The 16,577-nt window shown below is 46.8% G+C and overlaps 2 protein-coding genes across 2 annotated transcripts in view; both read left to right on the plus strand.

Moving 5' to 3' along the window:
• The window catches only part of STRIP2 (striatin interacting protein 2), a 107,247-nt gene extending 96,575 nt beyond the window's left edge, over window positions 1–10,672 (plus strand). Inside the window, exons 21-22 of the mRNA XM_032780934.2 lie at window positions 7,003–7,064; window positions 10,648–10,672. Coding sequence (XP_032636825.2) covers window positions 7,003–7,028 — 26 coding nt within the window. The 3' untranslated portion in view covers window positions 7,029–7,064; window positions 10,648–10,672. The remainder of the gene's footprint in view (window positions 1–7,002; window positions 7,065–10,647) is intronic.
• SMKR1 (small lysine rich protein 1) lies at window positions 7,003–11,124 on the plus strand. The gene is made up of 2 exons (XM_075063602.1): window positions 7,003–7,064; window positions 10,648–11,124. The coding sequence occupies exons 1-2, from the start codon at window positions 7,062–7,064 to the stop codon at window positions 10,849–10,851; spliced, it is 207 nt and encodes a 68-aa protein (XP_074919703.1). The 5' UTR covers window positions 7,003–7,061; the 3' UTR covers window positions 10,852–11,124.
• The last annotated feature ends 5,453 nt before the right edge of the window (window positions 11,125–16,577 follow it).

Raw genomic sequence — 16,577 nt, forward strand, 5'->3', positions numbered from 1 at the left:
CTGATTTACACCTGCCACGTCCATATACGAGGCCTTTAATCGATTAAAGGGCTCTTAAAACTGGTTCTCTGTACTCCTCCCGAACGAGAGGAGTAGCGCTGAAATCGGTAAATAACATATCGGTCATAGGGTTAGTGTGGCCGCAAATCGATGTATTGGCCAGGCGGTATCCACACTGCACCACTAATGACCACTCTGGAAAGCAAGCTGAACTCGGATGCACTGGGCAGGAGATAGGAAAAGCCCGTGAACTTTTGAAATTCATTCCTGTTTGCCCCAGCGCGGAGCTCTGATCAGCAACAGGTGCGGATGCAAGTCCCAAATCCAAAAGAGCTCCAGCATGGACTGTAGGGAGATACTGGATCTGATCGCTGTATGGGGAGACAAATCTGTTCTACTGCAGCTCCGTTACAGAAGATGAAATGCCAAAAGCATTTGAAAAAAACTTCCCAGGCTATGATACAGAGTCACAGCACAGTGCTGTGTGACAAACGGAAAGCCAAAAATTCAAATGGACTTCATAAGAGGAAAGGAGGGGGGCTGAGGGATCCCAGCTATCCCGCAGTCCCCAAAAAGTATTTGCATCATTGCGCTGAGCTCCGAGATGCCTGTAGGGTCAAACACATTGTCCGGTGATTGGTTCAGGGTATAGCTCATCAATTTACCCCTCCTCCTCCGCGCCCGGAAAGAAAAGGGAAAAGAATCGTTTCTTGACTTTTTTTCAATGTCCACCCTATGTCTGCTGTATGCTGGCTAGGACGCGTCGTGCAAGCCGACGGGCAGCATCCTCTCCCTCCTACCAGGTGGCGAGATGGTACAGTGGAGAAGGACTGGTCAGCCGTCCTTCGTCATGGCATCGCCGTGAGTGCTCCTGGCTGCACTCTCAGGTGAGGACGGCCGGGGCTGCCTCTTTAAAAAATAGGAAATGACTCCTGGTTATCCCGGCAGCTGGTACAGAACGGCGGATAGCTGCCTGCATCATGAAGCAACTGGGGGGCTGAGCTACCATGCAGGCTCCCCCTGCTTGCCATGTCCATGAAAAGAAAGGATGTCTTTCTGGACTTATGTAACTGGCCCTGGAATACGGAGCTATCGATAGCAGTGGGATTGCTGGGCATCCTCCCCCAGCGCACCACCATTTAATGTCCTGCCTGGAAATCCACAGCAGCTATGGAGGCTAGCCTCCCCTTCATTTTATCGTCGCCTACACAAAGTCTGCTGTTTCTTTAATCCTTCACTACCAATTTCTTTACTATTACTTGGACTATTCCATCACAAATGGGGGGAAACCGCAACGGTAGCCCGGAGGTTGGGGGACATGGGCTAAGCAAACGGGTGCCGGTTGATTTGAGGTGAACCGCTAGGCAGCCGATAGCAATGGCAGAGCTCATCATTATGCGAGATCTGACATGGAGCGGCTGTGCTCTCTAGTACACTGGTTCTCTAGTACACTTGCCCCATATTCTAGGCAGGACTGACTCTATTTTTAGATACAACATAAAGGAGGGAATGACGTGGGGGGTCATTTCCATTTTTGTCTTTGCACCCCCAGCTGATCGTAGCGAAGGTCAATCAGGAGCACCCATGACAGTAGCAGACGATACAGAATGACTGATAACCGTCATTGCATCGCCAATTTACAACAGCATGGTAGACAGTACAGTAGGGATGGTAACCATCTCTGCTACCTTGCAAAGGCAAATGAATACTGCTGTGTAGCGCTGCAGTACCACCTCTGTCAGCAGCATCCAGTACACCTATAGTGACAGTGACAAAAGGCAAAATGGGCTCCATAGTTGCCGTGCTATGGCGTCTGCCAGGGCAATCCAGGGAAAAAGGGTGCGAAATGATTGTCTGTCGTTGCTTTCACAGAGGAAGGAATGAGTGATGACATTTACCCAGAATCACCCATGACACTGTTTTTGCACCATCATGCATTGGGATCTCAACCCAGAATTCCAATAGGTGGGGGAGACTGCAGGAACTATGGGATAGCTATGGGATAGCTACCCACAGTGCAACGCTCCAGAAATTGACGCTAGCCTTGGTACATGGACGCACACCACCGAATTATTGTGCTTTGTGTGGCCGCGTGCACTCGACTTTATACAATCTGTTTTACAAAACCGGTTTATGTAAAATCAGAATAATCCTGTAGTGTGGACGTACCCTGAATGATGCCATTGCTGTGGCTATCCCTCTTTCAAATGAGGTGAGGCAGGAAACTGCGGGCTAAACTGTCCTACCAGTGAAATAAACAGATAGTAATGGAATGTTAGCTGTGTTGGGTATGATGGGTGAGTTAATATTTTTTTATTGGACTAACAACGGCTGGGGAAAGCAAAAAGGTTCTGAGCTCTGCAAAGCTCTTCCTCAGGTCACCTGAAGGACATAAGAACGGCCATAGCGGATCAGACCAAAAGTCCATCAAGCCCAGTATCCTGTCCTCTGACAATGGCCAATGGCAGGTGCCCCAAAGGGAATGAACAGGCAGGTTATTATCAAGTGATCCTTGCCCTGTCACCTAATCCCAGCTTCTGCCAAACAGAGGCTAGGGACACCCTTCCTGCCCATCTTCCATTAATCTGTCTAGCTCCCTTTTGAACCCAGTTATAGTATTGGCCTTCACAACACGCTCAGGCAAGGAGTTCCACAGGTTGACAGTGCATTATGTGGAAAAAATACTTTATTGTGTTTGTTTTAAATCTGCTACCTATTAATTTCATTCAGTAGCCCCTTGTTCTTATGAGGAGTAAACACTTCCTTATTTACTTTCTCTATACCAACTCATGATTTTATAGACCTCTATCATATCCCCATTAGTTGCCTCTTTTCCAAGCTGAAAAGTCCCAGTTTTATTAATCTCTCCTCATACGGAAGCCATTCCAGACCCCTAATCATTTTTGTTGCCCTTTTCTAAACCTTTTCCAATTCCAATATAACTGTTTTGAGATGGGGCGACCACATCTGCATGCAGTATTCAAGGTGTGAGCATACCATGGATTTATATAGCAGCAATGTGATATTGTCTGTCTTAGTATCTATCCCTTTCTTGATTATTCCCAACATTCTGTTCATTTTTTTGACTGCCACTGCACATTGAGTGGATGATTTCAGAGAACTCTCCACAGTGACTCCAAGGTCTCTTTCTTGAATGGCAACAGCTAATTTAGAGCCCATCATTTTGTATGTATCATTAGGATTATGTTTTCTAATGTGCAGCACTTTGCATTTACCAACATTAAATTTCATCTGCCATTCTGTTGCCCAGTCACCCAGGAAGGACCCACTTTGGGTCTCTAGTACTTTAACAGGAGTCTGTGAGGTGAGACTTGACCCTCATCCTTGAAAAAGAAGAATTTTCCTCATTTATTTTAATTAAAACTGAGAATAGGGGTTGTGTGGCTTCCTTGGGGCGGGACAGGGGAGGAGCGCTGGTCAGCTCCTGGCACTTTAGTTTGTGGGGCAGAGAGACTGATTAACCCCATGTGCTTTGGGAGCAGAGGGGAAGGCTGGTCATGGTCAACTGCTTGCAATTTGGGGGTTACAGGAGAGACACAGCAGCCCCTTGTGCTTTGAGGGTGGGAGGGAAGGCAGATCAGCCCCTTGTGTTTTAGAGGGGTGGGGGAGACTGGTCAGCTCCTTATGCTTTGTGTGTGTGTGTGCGGGGGGAAGTTGGTCAGCCGCTTGCACTTTGAGGGCGTGGGGTGATGGATGGTCAGCCCCTTGCGCTTTGGGGGAATGGGGGGGGGGAGTTGGGTGTGTGTATGTGTGAAGGGGGCTGGTCGGCCCCTTGCGCTTTGGCAGTGTGCGTGAGGGGGGCTGGTCGCCCCTAGCGCTTTGGGGAAGTGTGTGTGGGGGAGGCTGGTCGACCCCTTGCGCTTTGGGTTGTGTTTGGGGGAGGCTGGTGGCCCCTTACGCTTTGGGTGTGTTAGGGGGAGCTGGTCGCCCCATGCACCTTCTAGATCTGTGTGGGGGGGAGAGGCGGTCGGCCCCTTGTGCTTGGGAGCAGTGTGCGTGGAGGGGGCTCTGGTCGCCCCTAGCCTTTTGGGGAAGTGTGTGGGGGGGGCTTGGTCGGCCCCTTGCGCTTTGGTGTGTTGGGAGGAGGGCTGGTTGGCCCTTGGCACTTTGGGAACGTGTGTGGGGGGAGAGAGGCTGGTCGGGCCACTTGCGCTTTGGGTGTGTGTATTGCGAAGGGGGCTGGTCCGGCCCCCTTGCGCTTTGGCAGTTGGCGTGAGGGGGGCTCGGTCGCCCTAAGCGCTTTGGGGAAGTGTGTGGGGGAAGGCTGGTCGACCCACTTTTGCGCTTCTGGGTGTGTTGGGGGGAGGCTGGTTGGCCCCTTGCACTTTGGGAACGGTGGGGGGAGAGTAGGCCTGGTCGGCCCACTTGCGCTTTGGTGTGTGTATGTGTGAAGGGGGCTGGTCGGCCCTTGCGCTTGGCAGTGTGCGGGGGGGGCTGGTCGCCTAGCGCTTGGGGAAAGTTGTGTGGGGAGGCTGGTCCACCCTTGCGCTTTGGGTGTGTGGTAGGTGTGAAGGGGCGGTCGGCTGGCTTGGCAGTGGGTGCGCTGAGGGGGGCTGGTGCCCCTAGCAGCTTGGGGAAGTGCTGTGTGGGGAGGCTGGATCGCCCCGGTGGCTTTGGGACGTGTCGTGGGGGGGAGGCTGGTCGCTCCTTGCGCTTTGTGTGTGTGTGGGGAGAGGCTGGGCAGCACCTTGTGCTTTGGGTGTGTGTGGGGTGGGTGGGGAAGGCCTGGGTAAGGCCCCTAGCGCTTTGGGGCATGTGTATGGGGGAGAGGTGGCAACCCCCTTGCGCTTTGGATGTGTGTGGGAGAAGAGGCTGGGTGGTCCTTGCGCATCTGGTGTGTGTGTGTGGTGTGTGTGTGTGTGTGTGTGTGGAGGCTGGTCAGTCCACTAGCCTTTGGGGTGTGGGGGTGGTGAGGCTGTGGGGCCGCTAACGCTGGGGTTGGGGGTGTTGGTGAGGAGAGGCGGGCCCTAAGCGCTTTGGGATCTGTGTGGGGGAGGCTGTCGGTCCCTTTGCGCTTTGGGGGGGAGAGGCTTGGTCAGCCCCTAGTGCTTGGGGTGTGTGTGTGGGGAGGCCTGGACGCGCCCCTAGCGCTTTGGGGGTGGGGTGGGGGGAAGGCTTGGGACGGCCCCTAGCGCTTTGGGGGGTGGGGGGGATGAGGCTGGCACGGCCCCTAGCGCGCTTTGGGGGTGTGTGGGGGGAAGGCCTAGTGGACAGCCCTAGCGCTGGGGGGGGTGGGGGGAGAGGCTGACGGCCCCTAGCGCTTTGGGGGGGGTGGGGGGAGGCTGGGCGGCCCTTGCGCTGTTATCCTACGGACTCTCTCATATTGAGAGGGGGGAGGGGCGAACACCCGCCCCCCACGCCCGGGAAGCGCTTTCCCGCCCCTCAGATTTGGAGACGAGACGACTGCGCAGGGCGGCGGGGCGGGGCGGGCGGCGGTCTGGCCGAGCCTCGCCGCTCCTTGGTAACGGGACGTGAGAGGCGTATACAAAGGGAGACCCCGCCCTACTCTCGAGAGGCCACGCCACACTGGCTGCTCCGCCCTGGCGCGCGGCGAGAGCGCGAGCGGCCGCGGGTGCGGCGAGCGGTGGTGCCACGCGCTCCGGGCCGCAGCCCGTGCAGGCGAGGCGGTGTGTTTGCACGCGCGCCGGGGGGCGATGGGTGGCTCCGCTGAGGCGGGGGAAGCGTGTGCCCGGCCAGACGTGCACCATCGCTCCCAGCGCGCGGGGTGCTCGTTGGGCTCTGCAACGGTGCGGTGTCCCTGGGGGCGGGGCGGCTCCGCGGTTACATGCCTGATTTGGGGCTTGGACGTAAGGTGGAAGCTGCTCTTTCCCATGTGCGGCTCTGGGCTTGTGAGGGGGCGGTCCCGACTGGGGAACGAGTGCGAGGCCTGGATGGACAGCACTGCAGGCAGCCCTCACTCGCCTTTCTGCAGGGAGAAAATAAACCGCAGAAGTGCAGGCAGGACCCGCGCTAGAGTTTTTCGCGCCCTAGGCGCAGGGCCATTTTGCTGCCCCGCGCACCACTCCTGCAGCTCCAGTGGAGCTGCTGCAGCCGTGCCTGCGGCAGCTCCACTGGAGCCGCAGACCAACAGACCCTCTGCAGGCACAACTGCGGCAGGTCCACCGGAGCTGCCTGCTGCCCCCACCCCGGCAAAATGCCGCCCCCCGAAAATCCTGGCACCTAGGCGATTGCCTAGTTCGCCTCAATGGAAGCGCAGGCCCTGAGTGTAGGGTTGGAAGGGTCCTCAAAGGCCATCTAGTCCGTTCCTGCTGCGCTCAGGCAAGATTCAGTGCACCTCAACCACCCCTACCTGGGGGGGTTAGCCTGGTTTGAAATCCTCCAGCGATAACCTGTTCCAGACAGTGCTGCTTAACTTCCTTGGACACGACGGGTGCATTGCTGATCACGTGTGAGAAAGTTTCTTTGGCAAGTGAATTCTCCTGATAGGAGAGAATGTTTCCCTCCCTCTCCAATCACAAATGCAATTTTGGAACTGAAGTTGATTATTAAGGGGAAGGGTTGTTAACCATAAACTGTAGTAATTTAACAGAACTATTGCACATCTACGACCACTAGGTTCTTTCCCAGTTTGCTATCTGTGTAACACAGTGAGCTGCAATTTAGGTCTCTTCCCTCACCTTCTTTCTTAACTCATTGCACTTCTGATATTCAGATGGTCTCTTACAACAGAGGACAACTCCTGTCTTGTCTTACAGCAAAGCAGGAAATCTTTAGCAGACTATGGAATCATGAACTACCGGTGTAGATGATTCAACAGATCTGTTTTTGCAACTTACAGTTAAAAGAGTTCTAGCCTACTGTAGTTATCTGTAGAAGATTGAAGTTTTTTTGAGGGGGAGTTCATTTTATTACCTGTTCCATTTCCTTTTTGTAAATAGCCATAGGGATGAGGCGGGAATAGAGAGCAATACTGTGATATCTGCATAGTGTGTAACCCTTTGCATGATTTGTATATTGCAGGGTCTATCTTCAGGTCTTCATGCTGAGTCCATCAGTTCAGGTCAATAAAAGGACTTACCATGGTAATACAAATTAATTTTTTTAATGTACAATTATATTTATGCAGTACAATCTGAACTAATTGGGCACAGGAGTTCAAAATTAGAGTAGACAGGGTGCATAAACTAGCTTACTAATGTTCAGTGATAGTGTACATAATGAATGGTAATAAACGTATACAATATTCTTGTTCCAGTCTTGAAGATGGATTTCACTACTTCATACAGTACTGTATGAACATATTGTGCTGTGGTGTCCCTGTTAAATAAATAGCTGATTTCTCTTTAAAAGAACTGCTTCTTTGCCACCAAGTTACACTGCATCGTCGTCTTCTTGTCCATCAAACCACTGCTAAGGGATTTCCAGTGCCTGAAGACATCAAAATGTGAAAGGATGTCAACATGTTCTTCATTAACAGCACTTTTGTTATGTTGCTAAGGCACTTTGACCAATGTGTAAGGAAGGTCAGTACACCCTTGCTGTGAGTGCACCTGACCTGTACTCCTTACTCAAGTAAATACCTGTGTACCTTATTGATCAAGGGATAAAAACGGTTCATATAACTAGTCATTTATAAGACCAGTGATCATTACATTGGGGTTCTACTGTATTATGAAGCTGAAAGGCTCATTTTCAAGGCTGATGAACACAAGGTGACCTACCTAACTTACATTTTAAGTTGTATGTTTGGATGCACCAGTTTCTGCTTTGCAATATTTGTAAGTAGGCAGTAAAGTATTGCACCTGCTTCATAACATGAAAATTCTGACCACATGGGGTCAATAAAGATTCCATTGCACTTTCCGCAAGAGTAGAAATGTCCAACATCTTCGGAAGGTGCCAAAATACTGTGGTGCTGTGCACGGAATAAGAACCGGAATAGAATAGCTACTTAGATCTTGTTTGGATCTGTGAACTGTCTGAGCTATACCTCCGTGAGATGAGGGAGGGCCACAATCTGTTCAATGCCATACAAGTGAGATGCAGCCCTTGGATGCCTTAGAAATTTATAAGAGATCCTTAGGTTGGAATCCTCTAGGTTATGTTGCAACATGTCAGCAGAATACGCAGACTTCAGCTTCCTGTTCCGCAGTTTAATGGAGAGACAGGAAATGGGGACCCAGAGCTCATCAGAAATAATGAAAGTACTTCACTGCTAATAATGATTGTGGGCAAGCAAAGAAGCGGGAGGTTAGAGGCATCTCTCACAACGAAGGAGAGCAGTAGTGGGGAGACAATTGCCATCTCCTGAATAACTGTGTGGCCCCATAACAAGTTGTACTTAAATATAGTGTCTTTCATTGTGAAAGATCACAAAATGCTGTGCACACTTTAATACTATGGGACTAACTTCCAGCAGTAAAGTAACTGCGCTTCAAAAATTTGCCAGTGCATCAGTTTTCAGGGCACAAATGTATGGGAGTGTAATTCAGGAGGGTTGCTTAAAAATCTATCTACGTAAGCAGTGCACTTATGTCATTGGGGGGAGGGATAGCTCAGTGGTTTGAACATTGGCCTGCTAAACCCAGAGTTGTGAGTTCAATCCTTGAGGGGGCCATTTGGGGATTGGTCCTGCTTTGAGCAGCGCGTTGGACTAGATGATCTCCTGACGTTCCTTCCAACCCTAATAATCTATGATTCTATGATAAACCATACAGGTTCCATTACAATGAGTATTCAGCAAATTATAGCTGTGCAACTACTACTTGTATGAAAGTTTGTCATTTATGCTAATAGATGTCTGATTGCAAACAGTTTGCTTTCCACATGACAGGTAGTGTTGTATCCTAATCCTTCATTCCCTACAGCAGGGGGTCTCAAACTGGTGGTTGGGACCCCTCGGAGGGTCGTAAAGTTATTACATGGGGGGTCACAAGCTGCCAGCGTCCACCCCACACCCGGCTTTGCCTCTAGCATTTATAATGGTGTTAAATATGTAAAAAGTGTTTCTAATTTATAAGGAGGGGTCGCACTCAGAGGCGTGCTATGTGAAAGGGGTCACCAGTACAGAAGTTTGAGAACCACTGCCCTACAGCTTGTGCTCTGCATTTTTCTTCAGGGAGGGATTGGTTTACTCTTTCTGGGGATGCTGCAGTTTGGCTCTGTGTGTTTCATTTGAATAGCATTTCCTCTTATTTTTACCATACATATTCCTTCATGTTTATCTGTGGATTGATTTAGATGGGTCATGTTCCAGGATTGTGTCACTGAGTTTCCATTTATGCCTCTCTTCTGCTGACGTGTACTGAGCCATGGAAGTACTTCGCACAGTTTACGCTGTAAAAATGTGGTACATGCACTCCTGTTCCCATAGTGATAAAGTTGTCTCCTGAAGTGATGACGTTGTTCATAACGTTTCTAACAGAATCAAAGTCATTTGTTTCTCTTGTGCATCAACTGATGGATTTCTTATGAAGAATGCATCAATCTAGTCATTCAGAAGAGCATGTGAAATTATCTATATAACACATTGCTAGGTAGGCAGTAACACCAGGCTACCAATGTGCAGAGAATGTGATGTTTGGCATGAGGCCAAAGTCCAAGAGCCTTTAAGCACTTAGGTATTCAAGAATCCTACTCTTCTTTTCCTCTTGAAACTAGCTCATTATTCAATTCTCTGCACCTGTGCTGTAGCCTTAAACATCACACTTCCTTATCCTCATTGCATTTGCTCATCTTGAGGTGTTTCCATATTTCCTGCGTGTTTTTTCTACAGTTTCTTGACTATATCTTTAAATGTTGAAAATGACCATATGCAGAGAATCTGTCCTCTGTGGCAGCATTGGAGCTAAGGGCCTGAGCCAAACCCATTCAATTTGATTGGAGTTTTTCCATTGACTTCAGCAGGGTTTTGATCAGGCTCTCGGTGAGTATTAAATAGATACTTGCTCACTATAGATGTATTCCCTAAAGCAGGTAGTTATGTTTTTGCTATTAGAAGCAGTAGTAGTATATATTTATATTATAGGAGCAGACAAAGGCCCTGGTTGGGTGCTGTACCATCCTGGTTTACAGTCTCAAGACAAACAGACAAAGAGTAGAGGATGGTGATACAGCATACATTTTATGTGCTTCAGAATGACATTTTAGTGCATTCATTCAAGAAGCTCTGAGTAACCACCTGTTCTGTATGGACTAGCAACGTTCAGCCTGTGCAGATACACTTTTTTAACTAGATATAAACACAGTTTGGAGCACTAATTGACTGGTTAGATTGCTCACTTTAATCCACCAGTTTTAGCAAAAATATCTATGCAGCCTTTCTTTTCTGGTGACCTTTTCACAATCTAACCTGGTCCATAGAGTAGATATCAATTTGGTAGGTTTGTCCTACTATGTCATAGCCATTAGTCCATATAACAAAATCCACACACCCAGGATAATAGTCTGTGGCCAAGAGACCCTGGACTAACGTCACTGGGGGTGCTGCAGATCATGATTTTGGTGCAGCAATATAGCTTTATGTGGACCCCAGTACTGGATGAGCAAGGTAGTATTGCAATGTAGGAGTGAGGTGCTTTGAGTTCTTGTTGATGGCACTGACACAATCGTGATCCAGATCTATTTGCAATCCCTGGGTGTTTTGTTGCTGTTCTGCTTTTACAGGCAGGTAAAAGTGGCAAATCCAAACGCAGCAAATCCAAAGGCTCCAGGAAGAAGACAAAGAAGCCCGTGAGCGAAGTGGATATCCTTAGCCCAGCTGCCATGCTCAATGCCTACTACATTTCTCACAATGCTGCTGCCTGCCTGGAGTTCCGTGGCTTTAGCTGGCCTGACTCCCCCAAAAAGAAAGGGAAGAAAGGAAAGTAGTAATTGGATGGAAGGCCAGGGACCCATGATACATCAGGCTTCACCGCGAAAAGGAGAACCCTTGTTAAGGATTGAAAGCAAAGTGATCACTCAGGTTTTTAACTCTTACGGTTTGCCATAATCACTGTGAAGGCCAGTACAGAGACACTCTTGTTATGATTTGAGCATCAGGTAGTAAATGTTAATTTAAGATGCTTACTGTGCCAGTGTAATATTAACCATGGCTGTTAGCCTGCTAATTCTGGCAGCAAATAAAACATTGCATGTCTGTGAGCAATTCTAATGATGTGCGGGGTGGGGGCGGAGATTCATTTTGTACTGATAGCTCCTGCTGCTACGCCTGCTCTTAGAAATCTAATGTAGTCCCTGAAAGCCAGTGCACACCAAAGGTGGTGTGTCTGCCATTGCTAAACCAAGGGTTGCCAAAGTGCAGTCTCATAAGATGCAGCCCATGGAGACTTCATGGCCCAGCATGCAGTGATCTCTCAATCTGAGCATCCTGGCCACAAGCTTTGTGTTAAAGATTAGAGTGGCTACAATCAGTTCCATTTTATACCAATTAAATGCAGCCCTTGGGCACCTGGCAAACTGCTAATCAGTCACCTGTTGGGCAAAGTTTGTGTGCGCACAGCACATATTTATCACAGGGCTGGTTCAAGCAAATGTTATTCCATCCACTCCCAGCTACAAGTCCCAGGATTTGGTATGAAATGTTTTTCTTAACTATCCCAAGTTCTTATGCATTGCCAGCTCGGAGGGTTGGGGCAATAGGGAATGTGTTAAGAACTGATGTATGTGTTGGAGTAAGTAAGTGGATAGAAGTGTCCTCAGACAGGAGGGGAGGAAAATCTGCAGTGAGCCAGGGCTACAATAAAAGAGGGAGACATCCTGATTCCCTAGGATGTTCAAGTTATTGCCAGCATGAAAGCTTGTGCACCATCCCATGTGGCATAACGTGAGCAGGAAACTTTCAGCTGGTTTCTGCCTGGGGTGTGGGCCCTTTGGTTGCAGGTTTGGCATCGTTGTCTGAACAGCCTCTGAAGAATCGGACTGAAAGCAATTTCTGACTGTCTTTGAAGTAAGGAAGAATTTGATGCCTTTCTGAGGTCTAGGTAAAGTGTGTTACTGACTTTGGAAGAGCAGCTTAGAACCAATTATTATTGGTTCTATCTTATTATTAAATGCCTGGTAGGCCCTGCTGTGGCCTTGCAAGATGGAGATTTTGCTGTATGCACAGGTCTCATTTGGGAAGTCCATAGTTCTGTGGCTCTGCTTAGAGGCCCAAATACTTCCACTCTTTACACTAGTGCAAACCTGCTACTCTAGTGGTGTTGCACAGATATAACTGAACTTGACCTGTCTGCTATACTGCCCAGCATGCCACCCTCCCACCCACAATGGCATATTCTCACCATAGAATCACATTCCACCACCGCCACCCCCATCATCCAGCAGGATGTCTCAGGTCCCACCGTACAGCTGTGACTATTCTTTCCCCTCCATAATGTGGCTCCAAAGAGAGAGAGCAACAGTCTGCCCTATATGCATAGTACATCCCAAACTACACCAGAGCTTGAACCAGTTTTTGGATGATTTGTCAGACAGGTGTACAGGATCAATTTACAGAAGGGGCGAAAGAGACTTGGGGAAAAGTGGTGCAATCTGATATCCAAATAAAGCTGTTAGATGAATGATAAGCCTGGATGCAGAGTGGGTGCGAAGTTCCGTCCCAGAATCCAGAAGAAATTGTGCATCCAGGCACTGGAATGTATTTGTGCTTTGCCAGCTGTCCTTTAAGACTTAGTGTCTCCAGCATTTTCTGCTTATTTTCAAGGGACACTGCCCAACAGAGCTAGGTAAATAATTCTTTCCATGAACGTAGCCTCTTTCTATGACATTTTCTTAAATCTATTAATTATTCAAAGTGTGTTAAATCTTGGTTTGTAGATTGTTCATGAACATATTACAATTAAAACTACTTAGCTGTATGTCAGGTGGCCTATGTTGCTAACACATTCACCTGTAGCCCAAGTAAAAAGGGTCTATATATCTCTTGAAACAGAATGAACCAAGCTCTATTTCTGCTGTCACTAAATTAGAAGTAGCCAGGACTTCTTCCTTTTATGCCATTTGTTCTTGCTGACAGTCACGGCAGGTGGGGCTGGAGGAGAAAATTTCCTTTTAAAAAATGGAGGAAAGAGAAAATTACCAAAAAAGCAAATCAACTATTATGCTGGCTACTATGCAGCTTCTGAGGAGGGATTGCCTAAGCCTGAGAGATAGCAAGCAAGTCCGTCGGGCAAAGTGAAAAGGTGCTTACCCGGTTTCAGGCCTGAAGGGGAAGGCTTCGTAAACCAGCAGAGCAACACACCTAGCAGCTTCCTCACTCACTGTTGGGCCCAAAAGCTCATCACTAGCAATTCATTCAGGTCTGTCGGTAAATCTAAAGCTTCTCCAATTACTCTCAGCTAGGGAGGTTTGACTTCAAAAACCGGAGACCCAAGTAGCTTCTGCCAGTCCACTGAGAGACTGAGATTTGTCTCCTTGTGTGGTGAGTCTTCCTATCTCAGGGTCTGCTCAATCTCCTATTCTGCCTGATCTCCTGAGTGCTCCATAGGACGTGCAGCAGGGCCAGCACGTACAGCTCCTTCATTGATCCACTATCCTCACAGAAGTGTATCAGTTCGGTAGATTCTCCAGGGGAGAGAATTACCATCTTTCAGTTACTGGGGCAAAGGAAAAGTGTGGTGTGACTTCTGTGCACTTTCAAATTACTTAACAAAACATTTGGATATTTTACATGGATTAAAAAAAAATCCCTGAGTTGCATTAGCAAGGACTTTAAAAAACACCAAGAACTTGGAAAAGAGAGAAAACCTCCTACTTTGTTGTACAAGTAAGTCTCTTAACAATGAATTTAGGAAAATAACCCTAAAGGCAGGTTATTCTATAACTGCCTAATGCAGGATTTCTTGCAACTTCCTCTGAGGCAGCTAGTACTGGTTACTGTCAGAGACAGGATACTGGACTAGATAGCCATACCAGACTGGACCAGTGGTCTATGTTCCTATGTAAATCCAGTCTTAACATATCTGTAACAGACTGAATATTGGCTCCACAAGACACATTTCAACTCTGGGCTTAAATATGAAAAAAACTTTTAATTTCTGCATGATGAGGCCTAGGACTCCACATGGGGGCTGGTGAAGTGCAGATGTTAAAGCTTTGGCCCTCAAATATATCTGAAAAGTTGCTATAAATTTCTTATGTTTGGAAAGCCTTACATAAAGCCTTACAATATATGGTAGAAGATAAGGGGTCCTTACTGGTCACATTTCCATGTTTTTTCTCTTGTAGTAATTTGACTTCTTTTCCAAACGGTGTCATTGTGCATTCTGCTAAATGCTAGTGGAGATTATTCTTTAGCTCAAATGATCAGTGACATTAGTGCAGTCTCAGGCCTGTTCTACACCTAAAATATAGGTCAATTTAGCTGTACCACTGCAGCGCTTGTAGCATAGATATACCCTCAGTCACTACCAGATGACTCTACAGCAGATGGTTTTACACATTCAGTTATCACACTAAGTAGCAGTCGGAGCTTGGGAGAAACGTGATTCCCCTCAGGTTTCGCTTCTAAAAAATAAAAAGCATCAATAAAGTCTGTCGTGCCTCAATCTAAGAAAAACTTTCTTAGGTGTAGCTGCTGCTTACATGTTATACTCATGCAAGTGAACAAATCGTTACAATGGAAGCAGGTGGTTCAGGAGCTGAGAAGTTCTGAAGGGTTGGTGTGTAGCACAGTTAAAAATGTCCTATGGGGCCACGCATTTGTTACAGTATTAACAATATTTCCTCCCTTCTGCTATCTGTTGCTTAGCAGTTGTCATGCACCGTGTGCTGCTCTCAGAGTGAGTAAGATCAGCATTTCCTGTAGGAAGTTCAATGTCAACACCATGCTGTTAAAAATACATTGGCCTCTCACCTGCATGTCCTTGGGTGGTATGCGTCAGGGAGCACATGAATGTGGTTATCCAGTGCACATGTGAGTGGAGACTACATATTGGCAAAAATGTGTTTAAGCAGAAGACACAATCCACCATACTTGGCAGCAGAAAGTGTCATGCCCCAAGCATTCCCTCTTCCGTACTCTTATTTCTATACAAGTTTTCTATCACACATTTTTCATATAAAAAACTAAGTCTCTGTGATAATGTCTTTAAAAGTAACCTGGAAAGGATTTTTGGGCTTGTAATGGATGAAGGCGGCCTTCAAAGTTGTATGTGTTTAAATATTTTTTCTGCTCATTTTCTACATTAGAAGTGTCAAGTTTGTTGTTCTTTGGTTTTGTTGGAGGACCTCTTAGATGTTTGTGAGCACTAATTCCATAATAAAAAAACTTTTAACAAAAGATTCAATATATTTGCCCCTTTTGTCAAAAAGGCTAATTAGACGTTGAAGTTCAATAGGTGTCAACAAAAATAAATTAACAAAAAAAAAGTTTTCAGCAGTTTGACTAAAGATACCTTCCCTTCTCAATTTTGTTAGTTCTTGTATTGTTAACATTTCACTAGTTCTTCAGTCATAATAGAGTCATCCAACCTAATTTTTTGTAAGAGGCCCATCTTTTGCAGGTTTTCCTTTTTAAATTAAAAAAAAAAGTAAAATTTTCTTCCTTTTGTAGGTCATCTACATTCCAAAAGCCAGAGAGGAAAGAAACTATATCTTTTTGAGCTTATCATTCCACTACAGTGGTAAACTCAACCATTCTGATTGTTAAGAACATGAGAATAGCCATACTGGGTCAGACCAATGGTCCATCTAGCCGACTATTCTGTCTTCTGAAAGGGACCGTAACAGATGCTTCTGAAGGAATGAACAGAACAGGCAATATATCAAATGATCCCTTCCCTGTTATCTACTCCCAGCTTCCGGAAGTCAAGGATTAGGGACAGCTAGAGCATAGGCTTGTGTCTCTGTCCATCTTTGTTAATAGCTATTTATGGAACTATCTTCCATCAACTGATCTAATTCTTTTTTTAACCCAGTTATACTTTCAGCTTCCAGAACATCCCCTGGCAATGAGTTCTTCGCACAACACAGACTCAACTTGTGGAAGTATGTAATACTTCCTTATTCTCTTTTCCCACACCATTCATGATTTTGTAGACCTCTATCACTATCATATCCTCCCCTATCCTTGCTAATAAGAGATAAGTATAATGTACCATACTGTAGCACATTCAGGTGTCTGTACCAGATGGGAAAAAATTGCTTTCCTCTGTATGCAATTTAGGTTGAAATTGCGCAGAATAAAAATGAAGGAAAGCAAATCATAAGTGTCACACTGTGAAGCTAGTCTTCAGTGACCACTTAAGGAAGCATGGTTGCATAATAAAGATGGATCAAAACTGATGAAGTTTGAATGAAGGCAGAGCAGAACTGCCCTCAGTGCGCCTGTGGAAACTTTGGAGTGGTCTTTTAAGAAAGAAGGATAGAAGAGTTACAGAAACACACGTCTTCCATAAAGTCCATAAATCAGTTCACCCCACAAGGGAGTGTTAACAGTGCTGGCATTTTTAAAAAAATCGATACAACTTTTTAAAAATGAATAAATTAAAATTGCAGACCTACCATGAACTGTAGCAAACTGCATTGCTCATCTCCTTTTCATTGCAACCTATTTTTCATCTGATCATGACCTATTTTTGTTGTAAGCTCTTTCT

Source organism: Chelonoidis abingdonii, chromosome 1 (genome assembly GCF_003597395.2).
Source record: "Chelonoidis abingdonii isolate Lonesome George chromosome 1, CheloAbing_2.0, whole genome shotgun sequence".
Classification (NCBI taxonomy): Eukaryota; Metazoa; Chordata; order Testudines; family Testudinidae; genus Chelonoidis; species Chelonoidis abingdonii.